At 33.9% G+C, this 20,851-nt stretch overlaps 1 protein-coding gene across 2 annotated transcripts in view; it reads right to left on the reverse strand.

Annotated features, from left to right (window-relative positions):
• The window catches only part of MDGA2 (MAM domain containing glycosylphosphatidylinositol anchor 2), a gene marked incomplete at both ends in the record, with an annotated part of 688,627 nt that overhangs the window by 213,734 nt on the left and 454,042 nt on the right, over window positions 1–20,851 (reverse strand). For both annotated transcript variants that reach the window (XM_084239552.1, XM_084239553.1), the window contains 2 exons: window positions 7,620–7,752; window positions 17,005–17,201. In XM_084239552.1, the coding sequence (XP_084095678.1) occupies window positions 7,620–7,752; window positions 17,005–17,201 (330 nt within the window). The remainder of the gene's footprint in view (window positions 1–7,619; window positions 7,753–17,004; window positions 17,202–20,851) is intronic.

Here is a 20,851-nt window from a genome sequence, read left to right on the forward strand (position 1 = left end):
ATCTCAAAACTTATAATGACCATTGTTTCCATCCCTAGATTCACTGCATACTTATAACCTATAGTTTCACATTTTTGAAGCTACAACAGTGAGCATTGAGCCCATTGGGGCCGCGCCAGGCCCGTCGGGCGCCCTCAGATCCCGGGGTCAGGGCAGATTTGCGCCTCGGGACCCTGCACCCTGCGAGCCTCCGGCAGGGAAGGATCTGCTCCCTGGAAGCGCCTGCCAGCTGGGACGGGGCTCAAGCTGCTCCTGGAAGTGGCTCCTGGGAGTTTCTAGGAGAAATGATTTAATTTACCCACTGATAAAAAGTCCCCCAAAAAGTGATTATGGATTTATTTCAAGATCATTTATCAATGGCTGAAGAGATGCATGGTAACCCAGCAAAGTCTAAGATTCTGACCATTACCTTACCAAGCAAGGTAGCTGATGATACCAATTTTATACTTGCTTTCTATTATCTATATTAACAACCCAATTACAACTACTACTTTTTAAGTTTTCCATTTCATAGTGTTTATAATAGCCTACAAAACCAAATAATGTGTTTGGACAAGCAAATTTTGAACTTTGATTTTTTTATTTTAAAAATCACACAAAAGTGTTTTTTATGGGAAACATCTCACACCCTAATGATAGTCTGTCAAAAACATTCTGATAACAGTTGTGTTCTGCTGGCATCTTTTGTAGTAAATAACATTTAGAAAATCTGAACTACCTATGATCCAAAACAGTTATTTTTGTGTTTGAAAGACTAATTTCTCCACCATAAAAAAAAGAAAATGAGAGAAAAAAAATGTACAAGTTCACTGATTTGTGTTCATATTTTAATATATTGACCATGCTTTCAAAAATGTGTGACAATAGGGGCCTCCCCGGTGGCGCAGCGGTTGAGCTCCGGGTTGCGAAGCTGCCCGCAGCCTCTGCAGCGCCGGTTGGATCCCCGGCTGCTCCCCGGCAACCGGAGGAGGGTCCCACATGGAGCGCAGACCTCTCCTGCCGCCCGCTGCTCCCCTCAGCAGTGTACTTCAGTCTGCCTGCTCTGCTCCCTGCTCTGGCTCTGGTGAATTCTCTCACCCTCCCGTGCTTCTGACTGTACCCAGTGCTTTTATAAATAAATAAATGAATGAATGAATGAATGAATGAATGAATGAATAAATAAATAAATAAATAAATAAATAAATACTTAAAAATCATTTAAAAAATGTGTGACAATATTCCAAAAGTGATTTATGCCCTTAACTTTTCATCTTAATCTTTTCTTTTATAGTTGCTTCCTTCTTATAAACAAAGCTTAGACTATAGGGTCATAAATACAGTAGGGTTCCCTCTTTAAGCTGATATTTGCCTGAAGAACGTACTTTACATTTTTTAAAGAGGTAACATTGGTTTGCAATGTAGTTTCTTGCTTTCATTTAGCATATATTGTAAATTTTAAAAGAAAAGGGATCCTAAATCCAGGTCACTTTTCACCATTTGAAGTGCTGTGGACCACCCTGTGCTCCCTCTGTCCCCTTCATATATTGAAGATATAAACTCCTAAGTAACTGCAGGGGGAGATAGGGCCTTAAGGGAGGTAAGTGGGGTAAATGAAGTCAAAGCTTGGACTACAGGGTAGAAATTTAATCTTATACAACCGATGTACTTGCAGGAAGTCAAAGGACACCAGAGTTTGCTCACTCTCCCTCTGCAAACCACACAGAAATATTTCTGTATTTTCATATAATTTATTGAAATCCATTTTTAACACATACTTCAGTTAAAAACAGGTAGACGTGAACATTTCACAAATTAATGAGAGCATATATTAGGGGTTGATTTGAAAACTGAAAATAATCCACCTATTTAATTGGGATAATTATTCATATACTATCACTACTGAGAGGTCACACTGAGAAGGTGGGTGTAGATATGTCAGTTAAGTGAATCCTTTCCCAAAACCAATCCTGATAGCACCTTAATTTTGGATTTCTAGCTTCCAGACTTTTAGTAATTTCTGTTTTTTAAGTTACATCATGTGGCATTCTGTATGATGTGGCAATCAAAGTGGACAAATACAGGTATTATTGTATTTGTACTATGTATTTTTCACAAGCTTTCAGTCTTTCTTTAAAGCTATGATTGTTGCTTAAAAAATGGTGCTACTGATTACTTGGATGTGGTGGAGGTCACCTAAAGGAAATAAGCTCCAATATTCATGTGGTCAAGAAAAATGTATGAGGTTAGTAACAGGTGCAGATGACAGCAAAATGTCTATTGCCACTTCCTTTTGCATTTGAACTGACTATATATGACAATGTACATGCCATTTTACAAAAGAAAGTTTATGTATTTTGGGATCATGTTCACAGCCGCTCCTTAAATTTTCTATAATTAAAATAGCATTTTATTTCTCATTACACTTAGGTAAATTAGTTAAATGCTTCTAACCACAGGAGAGAACTACCATGAATAGATCACTATGTACATGAAGTTTTACGCTGAGGTTCATAGAAGTGCCGGTCATTTATATTACAACTTCCCTGTGGGTTATATAAAATAATAAGAAAAGTCAATAGTTAGCTAACATAAGAAACAAAGATGTTTCCTAACCTTTCAAGCTTTTCCCAGGGTAATTTACTGAAACAGACTGGAGGAAATAAAAGAAGAAAATAAGAAAAAAAGAGAAAAAAGGGAGGGGGGAGAAAAAGAAAGAGGTGGTGTAGTTTTCCCTACTTATGTAGTCAGAAATACATTGTAGTAACTTTGTTTCCTTAAATGTGTTAGTGCACATTTAAGGGAAACATTTTAATTAGATGATATATATTAAATATTCAGTTAAGACAAACTATATCAAAGGACCAATACAACTAAGCAAAATTAAGCCCACCTGGCTTATTTTTTAATTATTCATCACAATCTCTCAAGGAGGTACAAAAGATGGTTTTCATCTGAAATAACTTGCTTAATTCTTATTTGTCTTTGAAATTGTGAGACATCAACATATAAGTACATGAAATATATTTTTAAAATTATATTTGTTTTATAATTATTTATATGCCCTCATGTTAGAAATACACATAATCTGAGAAATATTTCAAAAGTTCAATTAAAAGTTATAATTATGGAAATAAACAAATCTCAATAAGTTTAATTTACTAATCTATGAAAATATAGCTACATTAAGAATTTGCCAATCAAAAGCTTTTTCTTTCAAGTAGTAATAGAAAATATCCACTGCAACTTTTGGACACTGGTACACTATGTCAATTAGGGAGCATGTCAAAAAAAAAAACAAAACTTGATGTTTAATAAATTCTATGATTTCCCATAAGGTCTAAGACAGTATTAGATATGAAAAACAATGAAACTTCAGTGACAAGAGATTTTTCATAGCATGCCAAGAAAACAACGGGGGCTGACAAATAATAGGACATTCCATGGAAGATATAGGTCAAAGAGCTGTACTGGAAAGTCAATTAATAGTAGAAAATTTAGGGAAAGTCATTGTTGGTAAAGAGATGACAGTGACTTTTAAAATGATACCTAGATATTGTTTTTTAAGTATTTTTGGAAAAATGATTTTTATTAATAAAAGTTCCTATTCGCAAAACTGAATTGGACCTAGGAAAACAGACTAATTGCCAAAACTTTTGTTTTCCAAAGCAATTACTTTTGCTTACCTAAAGCATATCCATCATCAGGTCATTTGCCAGAAGTTAAATTCAGCAGGTATGGGATGGGGCCCTGGAAGCAGTAACCTATGGTGCAATTGTTCTGCTGCAAAAACGTTTAGAAATCCTTATCCACAGAAGACATGGTTTGCATTTTATTTTAGATATGATGCAAATCAAGTCAAAAGATGAACAGCAATTTAATAGTGTATTTGATTATAGAGAATTAAAATGACTTTGCATCCAAAATGCACTTACTAATCAATTATTTGATCTCCATTACAAAAATTATCTTCCAAGTTTTACTTTTATAAACATTGTTTTACAGAGGCAATTAATCAAACATATTACAGTATCTATAATAGTCTCCATCTCAATAAGTCACACATTTCCTTGACATTTTGCAAACCAAGAATTAAAAAACTATGGGAACTTTATGAGATTGGGAAACTCACAAGACTCAAACTGTGAAAAAGCACCAGACTCTCACATTGATTATGTTATTGCTGACCCATAATCTTCCAATGTTAGAGAAGCAATGAACTAGTCTATACACCTATTTGCAGTTTATAGATCTGTTTGCATGAAGATACTGACAGTTTAATGTACTCCTGGTATAATTTGAGAGCTACTGAAATGATTTCACCTATTTGAAATGCACAAACTCTTACAACTTGATGCACAACCAGATGGGAGAGTGCTGAACCAAATCTGGTTTGAATATGTAAAGCATAAGGCCCATCACAGGCCTGATTACAGTTATTGAAGAGTCAAGCAAGGACTAGCTAATATTTCTAAATCCAACTATTTATTATAATTCTAATGCACATTTGGCAGTAAATACCAATCTAAACATTTTGTGAGATAATTTATAAAATAGGTAATTTTGTTTACTCAGTCTTATTGTATAATACCTTAGCTTGTAACATCAAAACAGAATGGAAAACTGAAAGTGCTTTCCTGTGCTCTCCATAAGACAGGCTGTCAAATCTCTATTTTTTGATTTGGCAACTATTAAAAATCTTCTTAGAAATAAAGTCACCTAGATGCTTTCATTATTTGTTTATTTACATTAGGTGATAAAAATCAGATTTTTATTTGTTTACAAATGGACATACATTAATTTCTTAGTTTTTTTTTGGAGGTATGGTTGACTTACAACACTATATGTAATTTAGAGGTATTTTAAATGACATCAGGAATTGGGAATAGCATCATGTGGTAATCTTCAACTTTTAGTTTTAAGATAAGTCCTGGACTCCGTGGTGGTGCAAGGGGTAAAGATGCAACCTATGAAGCTGTCCGCAGCTACTGCAGTACAAGTTCGATCCCCAGCCAGGGAGCAACCCACACGGCACTGCAGACCTCTCCTGACTCGCCCACTGCTTCCCTCAGCAGTGTATTTCAGTCAGTCTGCTATTCTGTTCCCCACCCCTGTTGTCACCCCTGCACTTCTGGCTTACACCCAAGTTCTTGTATGCATGAATAAATAAATCTTTAAAAAATAAAATAAAGTTTTAATAAAAGGATAAGAAGACCTTATTCTTTATAAAACACTTTGGCTGAGATTTGAGTCCATTTTCTCAAGCTCACTGAAATTTTGAATAGCTAGTGAATATCCTCTATGAAATAACTTTTGACACATTAGAATCACCCTTGCCCCCACCCTTCATTAACTATGAGGCCCTGGGAAATAATAAAACCATGCATTTCTGAAACATAAAATATTAAATATAATTTTATTGTATCTCTTAGTCTTTAAATAATTTTATGTTGATTCAGTCAATCTAAATCAATCCAATGAGAATACTTTGCTACAGGCCAGTTTGTTATGTGTCAGATCATAGGAAAAGACATGATTTAAAAAAAAAAAATCTATCTCCTTGAATCCCAGTAGTCACAAAGATAAACTGAGATAATGAGTATGAAATACTTTCCAAATTAATGAAGCACTGCTCAAGGGCAAGGTTGTAATATAAATAATACCATAACCACAATTTTGTTCTTCCTGGTTTCACTGCAATGCCTTTATCCATCCCATTACCTTACTTCCATTTTTTTTGAATTTTTCTCTCAATCATGTGCATTTTTCAAGTACATTAAAGAAAAACAAAATTACTTACAATTCACAAAATATTTCAAGAATAACAAACACACCCAGTTCTTATAAGTTAAGCTGATTTTTATGTCTCAATATCCTATTTCTTATTAAGTTTTAGGTCTTAGGTTAACTAAGATTTGGTATTTCTATTTTTTTCTGCAATATAGATTCTGCCAAGTCTTTCTTAGACTTCTTCATTTCTTGGTAAAATTTACTTTTTCACCCACATTTTTTAAAACTCTCCTCAGGGTCCCCCTGGTGGCTTAGCAGTTAAGTCTCAGAACTTTAATTTCTAGAGCCTGAGTTTGATCCCCAGCCAGGAAGTTAAACCACACATGGCACAGCAGACCGCTCCAGTCTCACTTGCTGCTCCCGTTTGCAGTGTATTTCAGTCCATCTGCCTGTTCTGCTCCCCCACTCTGTCTCTGGTGGATCCTCTCAATCCCTGAACCTCTGGCTACACACCAGTACTTCTGTGTTAAAAACAAAACAAAACAAAACTCTCCTCTAAAGATATCTATAATTGCTGACCCTTAATAGAAGCCCAGTATGTTTATAAGTAAAAGAATGAATAAATAGAAGAATGAGTCTTTCAAACTTTTAACAACTGATGAGTCAATATATGAGCACACATTCTTTCTTCTTCCTATGAAATTCTAGGTTTATACTTCTCACCAGATGAGCTAGATGGACTTGTGTGCATGCTTGCCCCTGCCATCCCGTAACACACATCTCAGCACATTGTCTTCACTCCAACTTTATGAGAATATGAGTAAACTGAGGCAAAGAAGGGTGCAAGTGACTTGCTCAACAAGACCCAGGAGCTAATTAACTGACTGAACCAGTATCCACATACAGACACATACTGAATCAGTATCCACATACAGATATAGTTCATACTTTGCAAGGTTTTCATTAATGCCAAAAATAGTATTAAAATATTTTAATGTATTTATTTAAAAGTAAAAATTCATTTTTATTGTCACTGAAAGCTTCTCCAAACCAATTCAAACTCTAATTTCATTAAGGTGATTCCATATATAATCAAAGAAAAATAGTTAATTCATGTGTTCTATTATTTCATTTAGCAATTTTAATATGTTTGCAGTTACTCTGAGGTCTATTTTACTATATAGGATAAGATGAGTTGCTGTTTTACCAAAAATGTTTTCCTACAAACACCTACCTCAAATTACCAATTAGTTTTATGAACTTTGTAGAAAGAAAAATAAAAGTTCTTTTTTTGCGCTTTTGAATCACAAAACACTTTTAGCAATTAAGAGAGTAAGTCTTTACATGAAGAATTAATATTTATGAGAAATTTCTTTGAATAGGATATATAGACTTGCTCGTGACACTAATGAATAGAATATTTAAAGAAAAATAATTTGGTATGCTATATTAACAAACATAACTCTGGAACATGTTACTGTGTCCATTTACTGAAAGCTTTTCAGATATCAGAAAATTTTTTGGGGAAAAATAAAGATGCTTTAGGCCTCCCTGATGGCACAGCGGTTAAAGTCTCAGTGCTATCAAATTATCACCAGCCACTGTGGCATGAGTTCAGTTGCTGGCCAGTGAGCTAACCTACATAGCACAGCAGACCTCTCCTATCTCGCCCTCTGTTCCCCTCAGCAGTGTATTTCAGTAAATCCACCTTTTTTTTGCTCCCTACTCTGTCTCTAGTGAATCCTCTCACTCCTTGTACCTCTAGCCTATCCCCCAGTTCCATATGCATAAATAAATCTTTAAACAAAAAGATCTTTGCTCCTACATATACTTGGTCTATGAGAAAGTTAAAGAGACTTTTTAAACATTAGTTATCAGTAATAGACATAAAATATTCAGAGATTGTTCCATACCTGTTTTATTGGAAAGTCTAAATGATACCATCTTATCTGGAATATTACATACATTCCTCACTGAAGCAATGCAGCTATAATTAGCATAGTCCTGAGGTCGAAGATTCTTTAGTTTTAAGATTTTTGTTTCACCCTGAAAATGTAAAAGAGGTAATTAGAAAAAGCATGAGTAAACACAGCAAATTAATAAATGACAAGCATTATATTAAGTTATATTATTATCAGAATGGTAGATTACCTATTTTTTTTTAAAGAAAATGTCCTAAATTAAAAAAAAACACTCATTGCATTTAAAAATAATAACCTAATATGCCTGGAGATAACATCTTATAGACTACAATGAAAATTCATAACATTTTCTTTGCAAATTAGCTTCCTAAGGAGGGGAAATCTATTTCTGTTGATAGTTATGCAAATTATGCACAGATCAGAACAGTGTACTTAATAATGGAGTTTATTCAACAAACACTGAAATCTATGCAGACTTCAACATGAAATGTTATCAGAGAAAAGGATTCCAAAGAAGAGCCAATAAATAGAAACACTGTTGGTAGAACAAAGTTAATGAAGTCAATCCAAGATAGATAATTAAATTTATATATATAAGTATTTTTGTATATGCAACAATGATGGGTGATACATCTAAAGCTCCATTAAAATGTATTCATGAATATTCCAATATTATCATTGCTCTCGTTATTTATATTTAGGAGTTCAAGGTCTAGGTCTCCCAAGTAATTCTGCAAAATTGTAGATTGACTCAAATTAGGCAAGTGGCCAGAAATATTTCATAAACTCTTGATGAGCCAGAAAAGACTGTGTAAAAATTGAAACTGTCCAGAGTAAAAAAGGCAAACAATAAGAATAAAAGCTCCTGTCCAATTCCAGTTAGGTAGGTGCCCTGGGATTTCTTAATAGTCTAAAGTAATCAGTGTATCTTTTAAAATCATACCTCTTATAATTAACTTAATTATAAAGATTATAAAACAGTACCTAATAAGACTATATTTGTTACAACAATTTTAAAAATGTTAATATTTTCCAGATAATGTCTGTATGAACCATGTTTTTCCTTTATTTTTCTTAAGTTATACCACTCTACACTATTCATACACTACTCAGAGTGTTGGAATATTTTGACTTAATACATAAAGAGACTGCCTGCTCATTTCAATTAAAGAGCTTGCCCATGCTTAGCAGGCATACAGTTTTCCAAATGTTTCCAGTGAATTTCTCCCTCAGTGTGAATTGGCATTGATGGCTATAATTCCTTTCTTTCACTGTCAAAATTTAGCCTTTAATCAGTCACACTTCTCACATTTCCTGAACAACAGTCTATCTTCTAACTTTTCTTTCAGAAGGACATAGCTTTTTTTTTTTCCTACAAACATGCAAATACACCCCACACAAATACAGAGGAAATGTGTGTTTCCATATCTTATATTAGAAACATATACTCAATGTATTACATAGTTCTTATTTGTTTTAATTCCTAGAAAAATAAGCTTAGATGGAAGGCACAGTTGGAAGAAAATGTTATTATTGAACCAACTGAGTGATAATTTTTGAACGAGATGATACTTAGTTCGTTACTTCTATGTCTGTAACTTCTTAGATATATACATCACTTTTCTTTTCTTCCTCTACTCCATACTTAAGTGTTGGAATTCCCTGGAATTCTATTTCTTCAACAATTAATCTCATTTTATAAAATTCTCCTAGGTGATCTTATACTTTGTGATGAATTTCTAATACAAGTCCTGTTCCTCTGGCCCTCTCAAGTCTGTATTCTTATCCAGAATTGTCCCTTAAGTTTCAGATGCATATACCTAATTTTTACCTCACTATGTCTATTCTCCTGTCTAAGAAACACCTATAATTCAACAAGACTATTTTAGTCTTTTCCTGTGAATCTACTCTTCCTTCTTTAATAACAAAAATCTTGGAGTTTCAATTATTACTTTTTTTTTAAAGATTTATTTATTTATGCATACAAGAACTGGGGTACAGGCCAGAGGTACAGGCAGTGAGAGGATTCACCAGAGACAGAGTGGGGAACAGAACAGGCAGATTGACTGAAATACACAGTTGAGGGGAGCAGGAGGTGAGGCAGGAGAGGTCTGCTGTGCCATGTGGGTAGCTGCCTGGCCAGTGATCGAGCTCATGCTGCATTGGCTGTGGTTAGCTTCACAGGCTGCATCTTAACCCTTTGCACCACCAGGGAGGCCCTTAAATTATCACTTTTTTTTTTAAAGATTTATTTATTTATATAAGCACTGGGTACAGTCAGAAACACTGGAAGGTGAGAGAATTCACCAGAGCCAGAGTGGAGATCAGAAAAGGCAAAAAGACAAAATACACTGCTGAGGTGAGCAGCGGGCAGCAGGAGAGGTCTGCGCGCCATGTGGGACCCTCGCTGGTGGCCAGGGATAAAACCGGCACTGCAGAGGCTGTGGGCAGTTTTGCAGCCCAACGCTCAACTGCTGTGCCACCAGGGGAGGCCCTCAATTATTACTTCTTATTCGTATTTTCAGTATCTCAATCTCAGCTCATTTTACTGAGCTTTAAACATTTAAAATTTATTTAAAATTTATTATTTAATATAATGTCTTAAAATCTTCAGTTAGAGAAATCCTGATTGTGTGTAGCACAGTTTAAGAGTGCAAACAGCATAATCTAATTTATAACCAGGACTTAAAATACACAGATCTGACCATACCTTGTATCTGCTGAAATCACATGTATGACTTGCTATTGTTCTTAAAAATAAAAACAACAGCTGTTAACATGATTGTCAACCCTATCAGATCTGCATTCTCCTTGCCTCACTTGTCTCCTCTTGTTACTTTGCATGCATCTAGCCTCCTCCTACTACAGATATTTTGTTCAAGTGTAGTTCCTCATCTCTCTCTGCCCAAGCAATTTCACCTCATTTCTTACATGCTATACTCCTCACTTGCACAGGTAAGCCCTTCCTCACTTTCTGCAGAAGAGGAATCCCTTTTTGTGAGATCTGCTCATATCTGTTCATTATGCAGTCTCATTTTTCTAATTATTTTGACAATTTATTTCCTGCCAGATTCTCTCCTTTGCCAATAACTACCCAGGGGCATGGGTTGCCTGTTGAACACTGAAGCATTATGTCCCAAGTGCCTAGCATAGAATAGTCACTTTTTAAATGAAAATGTTTTCATCAAAATATATTATAAATATCTGTCTTTTACCACTCTGGGCTCTGATTTATACATATTTATTTCTCCAAAATTTACTATCTGTGTGGCTCCTGACCTGAGCTGAACAGATGTTAATATACATATAGTCAATCTTCTGAAATCAATCATACAGTGATAATGACTCCCAAATGTATATAAAGGATATCCAAATATATGCAAAATCTGAACAGTGATGTATGGATGTATATTTCACGATAAAGTCTCTTTTATCAAATAGAGTTATTTTATTCTGAAGTACTTGTTTCTGTCTCCACAGGCAATTTTTTTAAATTGAGGTATAATTTACATATAAAATTATATTAGTTTCAGGTATACAACACAATGATTTGATACTTGTATATACTGCAAAATGATCACCACAGCAAATCTATCATCCATAATTTTATGTTGTTACAATTTTTTTTCATGTTAGCTTTTAAGATGTTTAATAAAATATAATATAAAATAATAAAAAAAAATTTCAAGTAGGCTGAGAGATATATTTATGAAACTGAGCTATGGGTCACCACAGAAGAAGTGAACAAGTTATGATCAAGAAAGTATAAATGGGAAGTAAGCCCTCAGGAAACATGAAACAATCAAGTACATCTGAATCAACAGGAATGAAGCTTGAAATCACTTTAATAAGGGATGTATGTAAATAATGTTTTGTTTACCAAAGTTTTTATAGTCAGGAATGTTATCCAAAAAGTAGAGAATATAAATTGAGTAGTAAAATTGAGCTTTTAACACTTGAAAAGAGAATTCATATACATTTTGAGATGATTCCCACACTTTGAAGACCAAAAAGTATGACCTAGTTAATTCCCATGCAGAAAAAAACAGCAAAATGGAAAAGGAGAGATACAAGAGAAAGACTAATTTCACTGTAAACTCAAGATTCACCATTTCCCAAGTGTTCAATGGTCATGGAATTGGAAACTTATTTAGGGTGAGTTAGGAAGCTTAGTTATCTAATATGGACTTACAGGACAGGAATAAAGGTTAATACACAAGATTACTCTATGTCAAACACCAAAAAGGTAAACACTCTATTGAAATTTAGAAAATAACAAGGCAGAGTGCTCGCTTCGGCAGCACATATACTAAAATTGGAAAATAACAAGGCAGAGAGTTATGGAAGAATTTGAATCTTACATAACTAATTCACTACATTCAGGAGATGATTTGGGCATTGAGGCTGACCTTTCATCTTAATAAACAGTTTTAAAAACCAGAACATTGTTTTAAAAGTGTGACATGATATACTACAAAAGAATATCAACATATGTGTGTCTCTCATGTGTGTGAGTATATATGGTATGCATTTGAATGTATATGTATAAAGATTTAGGCTTCACCACTTACATTTTATCACATACATTAATTTTATTTAGTTGCTCATATAAATTTAATTTTCTGTGATGCTGAAAGCTTTTTGCATGTGAATTTTCATGATTTGTAAAAAGGAATTTTCAGTTGATTATTGTCTAATTGTCTAATTAGTCTAATTAGCCTAATTATAACTAATTACGTAATTGATGTAAATATGTTCAGTCTTGTAATTAGATGGTGTAATTACAATACACAAGATGATGTCATAAACATCTTTATAAAAGTTCTACAAAATAGCAAAAGAATGTTGAGTTTGTAAAATTTAAGTATGTTTTTTAACATTCACAAAATATTTTGTAGCACCTAAGTTTAAAAATTTAAAACTAATTTTAAAAATAAAGAGGAAGAAATTCTACACATTAGTTTGTAGATCCTTACCAATATTGACATTGTCTAGTGAAATAATAACCCAAGCCTCAAACAGTATTTCCATTTTACATATAAAAACATTGAAACTTTTTTTAAATATTTGCAGATATCAGTAAGTAAGACCTTGCAGGTCAAATTCATTTTTGTTGTTATAATAATTAATCTAACTTATAAATAGACATTATGAATTTATAATATATATATAGCTATATGCTAGCCTACATCTTCAATATTAAATAGAAATATAAAAAGCATCATTATTTCTCTTAGACATATTAAATTATATGTTTATGAATATATATCAGCCTCCAAAACATAGACCAATTTGATTCCAGAAACATTACCTACAAAAAGGCAATACCAAGATTTTGTTCTTCAACAAGATGGTGAAATATTCTATTCAAATTCATAGAATTATTATAGGAAGGGTATGTGGGATATCATTATCTTGGTCATTAAAAATTATGGAAAATATGTCATTGGGAGAGGAATGGGAAATCTGGGCAAAAGGGGCCAACTGGTGAAGAATGATTCATATTTTTAATGATTAATATAATGTGGTATATATATTATATGAAGATGTAAACCTGAGACATATAAACTTGTAATACATTGTTACTTCAATTAAAAAGAATAAGCAGATTTATCACCTATCATTAAGAGCCTTGCCTAATAATTTCTGTATCTTTAGAAGAGTTGCCCATACTTTATATTAGTTACATCAGAGAAAAAGAAAAATTTAATACAGGTCTTGAAAGAATGCATTTTTCTACATCCCAGTAGATGCCCATGATCAGTAACTTTTTTGCTTCTGAACAGCAGGACCCTGACTCCGAAAGCACTTTGCAATATACCTCTGCAAAGGCTTAAGAATTCTCCATATATATTTTCTGGCAAATACTGGCAAGGGATCTCAGAAAGATCCAAATGAAAAAGGGAACACATCTGCAATATGTAGGTGATTTACTAATTGTAAATCCTGATTCTAATCTTATCTGGAAAACACAACATCGGTTTTAAACCGCTTCAAAGAATGTAGCTATTGGGTGTCATCTCACAAGGTTTAGAAATACAAAAAAGGTGGCATACTCAGGATTTGAGATGAGGAAAGGCAAATGAAGTCTCATGATCAAAATAAGACAAGTTTAGCTTTTTAACTCCCCAGCAATCAAAGGCAATTATGGGGAATTAGTAGAATTTGGATTCCCAACTTTGGACTAATAGCAAAATATCAAAATACCTTTGTTTGATACCAAAATATCAATAAACCTTTGATAAAATAAAGGGAAGACATCTCAACACCAGCCTTAGTACTACCAGATCCAAGAAGACATCCCAAATCTATGTGCATGAGAGACAGGGAGTTAGACTGGCAGTGTTAATCCAGTCATTAGGATCAGAAATATAGCCCACTGCATAGGTGTTCAAACAACTGGACCATACCACTAAGGGACAGTCTCCATGTTTGCATGCTACAGTTGACACCTGTGACCTTGTCCATGAAGCAGAGAAATTTACTTTAGGCCAGTCCATTACTATGTATATGCCACAATATATTTTGACACTGCTAGTATAGAAGGTTGACTCTGGTTGACTGTTGGGTACCTGGGGAAATGTCAATCGACTCTATTAGATGATCCCAAAATCAGTTGTGAGTCACTAGCTCCTTAAATCCACCTACCTTTGCTCCCAATCAATGCAGAGAACCCTGAGAACAGAACTTAATCTTAAACCATAACTGTTTAGAAACTATTGTAACAATATACAGGACAATGTGAGAATATGAATCACTTTTAAAGAAGAATGTAGCAAAACTATGCCCAGAAACCCATCTGCATTGGGACTAGCTACTGTCCATCACCCTCCTCCAAATAAGAATGACTCTAAGAAGTTCATTACATTTAAGATTTATTGTTTCAATTAGTGTTTTCACAGAGTTATTGGGGTTTTCCATGTATACCATCATGTCATCTGCAAAGAGGGACAGTTTAACTTCTTTGCCTTTTAAATTCTTTTTATATCTTTCTCTTGCCTAATTGTTCTAGCTAGTACTTCTGATATTATACTGAATAATATCACAAGAAGACACATTGGCTTGTAGTAGATCTTAGTGGAAAAGCTTTCAGTTTTCCACCATTAAGAAAGATATGATCTGTGGTTTATCATATATGGTCTTTTTATGTTGAAATATGCTCTATCTACCCCCTTTCTTTTAGCTACTATTACAGAATACTCTAGAACTGACTTCAGACTAAACACTGGAAACCCTATGATGATGATTAGATTTCAATCCTCCCTTGATAATTTCTCTATTTTTTTTTCCCTTTATAAAGTCTAAGGTATGTAAAGAAGCATCAGAAACCACATGGCAAGTAACCATCTTTGGTAACAGTCCTTGGGTGAGAGTTATAGGTCCAGGCCCCATAAGTCTGATGTGCACAGCCAGATCTCTGCTGTTGTCCTCCCTAGTTTTGAAAACTTAATTTTGATTTTGTCTTTACAAAAATTTTATCAAAGCTAAAAGTAGGAAATTTGTCCATGTCTGTATGTTGTATGACAGTGTGTCTTCCCTTTTTGTCTACTCATTTTGGCATCCAAAGACAGTACTAGTATCCAAACCCAATATAATGCAAATCTGTCAAGATACTGGATGAGAACTAATTTGTTTCAAAACATGTATAATCTTAAAATTGTAACATTGGACACAATGTTTTTCCTGCTAGTTCTCCCTCTACACTGTTGGTTAGAATAAATTGTGTGGTATTTTTTTTTCTCTTTCACTGAACCAAAGGCCCTTTTATTTGTATTTGTGCCAGCAGGTGGCCAGACCCGGAACCAGTAATAAAAGATCTGACCTGGTGACAGTTTAGACCATTTGACCAGTGACAAAGGTAATGTGGAAATAGACTTCAATACTGTGCCATGGTATACTCAATAGCAAAACTGTCAGCAATTTTCAGAGATATACATATTGACAAGTCACAACGGTTCTATATCTTTGAATAGTAACACATAGGTATATTCAATGTGTGGAGATGGTTTTGTATCATCACTATATTTTTCCACAGTTAACACTAAACATTGGGAGTTGAATTAATCTGAAAGTGGTCAGGACACATACATTGTTTACTACATAAAAAACTATATTAAATGGCAAAAAAATGGGATGCTGCAAAATTTACAAACTCAGGATAACCTTGAGTTAGAGAATTGAGAAGTCAAATGCATCAATTTTAAGCTTTTGAAGTTGAATATTTTTAATATTTAAAGTTAAGTTGTATATTTCTCAAGTTAAGGGAAGATGAATATCTAAAAATTTAAATGGTAAGGTCAAATCCCTGTTTATCTGGTTGCTTATATAATACACATTTTTTTTTTTTTTACTTATGGTCACAAGTACGTTGAATATTTTTCCAAGTATATTTTATTTTGATCTAAAACATTTTCTTGATAATTATTCTCAGGCTCTTTTCTAATCACAAAAAAGTTTATAATAACAGCATTCAAATATTCCTACAAGCTTCAATATGTTCATCAAGAATTATGAACACTCCACTCTTAACACATGAGGGAAAAATATTTCATATTACATTAATTATATGTAAAATTACTTCAAATTTACTTTTATTAAGTACATTTTTAATGAGTCATTAGATATTCTAGTGTTTACATAATTAAGGCTTTATTCTTAGGTAAAGACCAAAAATGAAAAATGGAAATTAAAAACAGAGCTCCTAAAACCAAAGTCAAATAAGTCTAGATTTCTTTATTCCTTTAAAACTTATTGAGCATTAAATGAAGAAACCAAAAGCTTCTGCCTTAAGAAATAACTTCTGGCCTCCCTAGTGGCCTAGGTGTTAAGTCTCAGCACTATCACCATGATAAGCTGAATTTGATCCTCGTCCAGGGAGCTAACCCACAAATGGCGCAGCAGACCTCTCCTGTCTCACCCACTGCTTCTCCTAGCAGTGTATTTCAGTAAGCTGCCTGTTCGGCTCCCCAATGTTTCTGCTGAATCCTTTCATTCCCCACCCACCTCTGGCCTATACCCCAGTTCTTCTACATAAAAACAAATAGATACAATCTTTAAAAAAGAAAAAAACTCTTCTGTAAAAAGTAGTCAGGTAATCATGTATTATAGAGTGAAATCTGGAAAAACTTTATGGATAAAGAAATGTATTAGGATACATTATTTTTCTCAAGAGTTAGCATTTTAAATTTAACAACCACATTAAAAAAAACTGTCCTTCATCACTTGAGTTCTCTGGTATTTCAGCCAAGCACAACTGTCTTTTAAAAGGTCATATTTGGAAAACTCTCTTTTTCAAACAGATAGAGTATTGTATGCTGCCTGAATTCAGAAGGTATCCTAGCAGAGGTGGATGGAAATACTATACCTTAATTCCTACCTGTGTAAAGAAGGGTTCATAAATCTCAACTCCTTTATCAGAGCCTTGTAGTAACACCTCCTGGCCACGTCTCCAACTGTACCGAACAGGTGGGTTGGAATTAGCAACACACCGGAGGAAAACTGTTCTCTCATAATAAAATTGTTCTTTAGCTTCACCTATACTTTGATGAACAGTTACTACTGGATCATCCAAATCTAGAAAAATAAATAAAAAAATCAAGTAGCAATGTTATAAGCAGATATTTATACATATAAAACCTAACCAAAGATGCATATTCTTTATTGATTTGATTACTTATCACTATATTCATTATTTTCATTGAGTTTACTGAACACATTTGTGGAGAAATTTACAACGATAAATGTTAAAGTGATAATTATTTCCTAATATATCTATTTGTAGAGACTGTAAAAATGATCCTGTGTATTTCCCAAAGCAACATATAATAGTTATGAGAGAGATGAGAATTTAAAATTCTCAAGTCTAAGATTTCAGTCAAAACAAAGAACTGAAGTGACAGAGAAATTAACATCCAGCACAATTGACTCTTTCTTTAGAAAACAGCTTTTACAAATTACTTATAACTGATATATTAAACATAACCAAAGAGTTATATTTACAACTTACAATCTTCATTGTATCATATTATACATTTATACTGGGTTAAATTTTTCATTCAAATCGGGTTTTATATTCCACATCATATTTGCTAATTTTAAATGTGCTAACAGAAGGTATTATTAAGTCATTCAAAGGACATTACCAAGATGGCAATACGAACTTCCTTATGTCACTCAAGAGGAACAACAAATAATTAGAACAATACACGGCACTGTGAGAATACCATGGGACCAGGTGAAGGGGTGAGATTGAAGTACCTCAGAGACAGAGTATACTAGAGGAGGGACTGAGGATACACATTATTGGGCCAAAAGTGGGAAAAGACAGTATGTGTAAGTAGCTTTCAATGGAGGAAGTCACAAATAACAGGACTCCTGACACATCAGGGACTCAGAATAGGGAGAGCAGAGATGGTGTGTAGGCACAGTCTCTTCACTCAAGTAAAGACCATAGTGGAGGAGCTGGGGTGCTGTACACAGTCTGGGACCCTAGCATGAAGGACAAATAAAAAAGCACTAGAATATACTCCATCTCCCTTTATTTCTCAGTATTGCTGAAGTCTACTGAAAGCAGAAAGATTACTGGATCTCAGATCTAGCACTCCAGAGAGAAGGGATATCAGTGGTGGCAAGAACAGAAACCGGCTCCCCTGCCCCACACAGTAATAAGCAACTGGCCCCTCCATGCCCATCACCCACCCCACTGATAAAGCAACATATAACAGTTACAAGAGAGAGATCAGAATTCAAAATTCTCAAATCTAAGACTTCAGTCAAAGCAAAGATCTAAAGTGACAGCAAAATTAACATCCAGCACCCCAATTGACACTTTCCTTAGAAAACATCTATTACAAATAACTTATAACTGATAAAAATAATCAAAGTATTAAATTCATATTACTATAAATTAATTATATTTATATTACAATGATACTGGCCTAAGTACTGCAGGAAGCCAGCAAAAATTGTTTGGTGAAGGGTGGAAAAGTAAATAAATATTTTTTTGAAAATCTAGACAAGTTACATATTTTCAGTGGTGAATACCCTGCTCCTTAGGCCTTCTGCAACTACTGTATCTCACTTTCTAAAGAAAAAATAAAAGTCATCTTAGCAATTCAATGGAATAGCAATCTCTGTCTTCGTGCAGATATTTTCTGACTGATATACATCAATTAAACTCACAATTCAGTAAAATCAATAAAAGCAGTGCTCCACACTCTAGGACAAGGTCTAAGAAGCCTGTTTGTACTTGAGTGCTTGGACACAATAATTATCAGTGCTCTATATGTGTGTGCCTGTGGTGAGGGTGGGACAAACAATGGGGTCAGTAGGTTAGCTTGAATTTCCAGTGAATTGGGGCCAGTTATCTAGCGGTCTGACCAACTAATGTGCACCTCAATTAATGCAGTAATATACATTAAAACCTGTCAAGGCCTGTTGTGCAAAAGGAAGAAATACACATTGAACCACTTCATATGGAAGACTGAATATGGAACCCCTTAAGATTCTTAAGAGACCCATTGGGATTTCCAGTAATTGTGAAACATCCATTGGAATCCAGAGAGAGAAGATTTTTGGCATAATTGCTTCTGCCATTTCAAATGCTCACTGTGAAAATAATTAGATGATTTTTTAAAGACTAAAAAATACAAGGAAGAAATCAGTATACAAGTAAATGTTGAATGATCAATTAGCCATCAAAATATATATTAATGAAACATTTTGTGGAGAATTTTTGTGAAATATTTTTAATTGAGAACTCAACAGAGGATTATACTTGGTATGGGTCAAAGTTTACATAGCAGTCACAATGAATTTAAATCTGTGAACTAATGTAAGTGCTCTCTCTCTCTCTCTCTCTCTCTATATATATATATATATATATATATATATAAACTGCTATGTATCTTTATTCTGAATTTATCAGGTATGTGATTTAATGCAATCAATCATCAGATTGGCTTGATTTTTATTTCATTGAGTCTGCTATAAGAATTGATTTTCCCCATGAAAAAGACTAATTTTTTGTGCACAAAAATTTTCTCCCAGTTGGTGGGGTTACACTTTGTTTTGGTTATTGTCTCTTTTGCTGTGCAGAAGCTCTTTAATTTGATGTAGTCCCAGCTGTTTATCTTTGCCTTCACTATCACTGCTTTGAGCGATGTGTCTGTAAAGATGTCTTTGAGGTGCATGTCATGTAGTGTTTCACCTGTATTTTCTTCTATGTATTTTATGCTTTCAGGTCTTATGTCTAGTTCTTTAATCCATTTTAAGTTGGTTTTTGGAGAAGAAGGAACTCTCCTGCACTGCTGGTGGGAGTGCAAACTGGTCCAACCACTATGGAGAGCTGTGTGGAGATTTCTTGAACTACTAAACATAGAGCTTCCATATGATCCAGCAATTCCACTCCTACATATTTACCCAAATGACACAGAAACATTAATTCCAAAGGGCACCTGCACACCTATGTTTATAGCAGCACTATTTACAACACCTAAGCTTTGGAAAAAACCCAAATGCCCAAAAATAGATGACTGGATCAAGAAGATGTGCTACATATACACCATGGAATATTATTCAGCATTCAAAAAAGATAAACTCATGCAGTTTGCAGCAACATGGATGGAGCTGGAAGGGATCATGCTCAGCGAAATAAGCCAGAAAGAAAAAGAAAAATACCGGATGGTCTCACTCAAAGCAGGAATTTAGAAAACCTAAATAAGAGACCAGGAAAAAGACTAATCAATACAAAGTAAAATCAAAATCAACAAGCAACTATAAACCAGAGACACACTACGGGCCACAATGCATACATTGTGCAAAGATGAAAAATGATGTAAGAATTATATAAAATAAAATATTAAAAAAAGAAAAAGACTATTTTTTTTCACAATATATGGGCACATAAGTTATAGTTTCCCCCCCCAAAAAAAATCAGGTTATAAACAATGCAAATATGTGTAAAGTTAGATTGGATTTTCAGAAAGAATTAAAAATATGAAATAAAGTTTTAAAAAAAAAGGAAACAAAGTCGCAAAATGAGTAGACAAAAATTATAACTGGAGATCTCAGTGGAATATGTCACAAAAAGAGAAAAAAATTCATAATCCAATCTCAGAATTATTAAAGATTATCTCTCTGGTCAGATAAAGAGTTAAACATTTCTATAGTAAATAAATTAACATGTAGAAGAAAACTCAGGAAAGGTAATCAAAATGATATAA

The sequence above is a fragment of the Talpa europaea genome (genome assembly GCF_964194135.1).
Source record: "Talpa europaea genome assembly, chromosome: 8".
NCBI classification, from domain to species: Eukaryota; Metazoa; Chordata; class Mammalia; order Eulipotyphla; family Talpidae; genus Talpa; species Talpa europaea.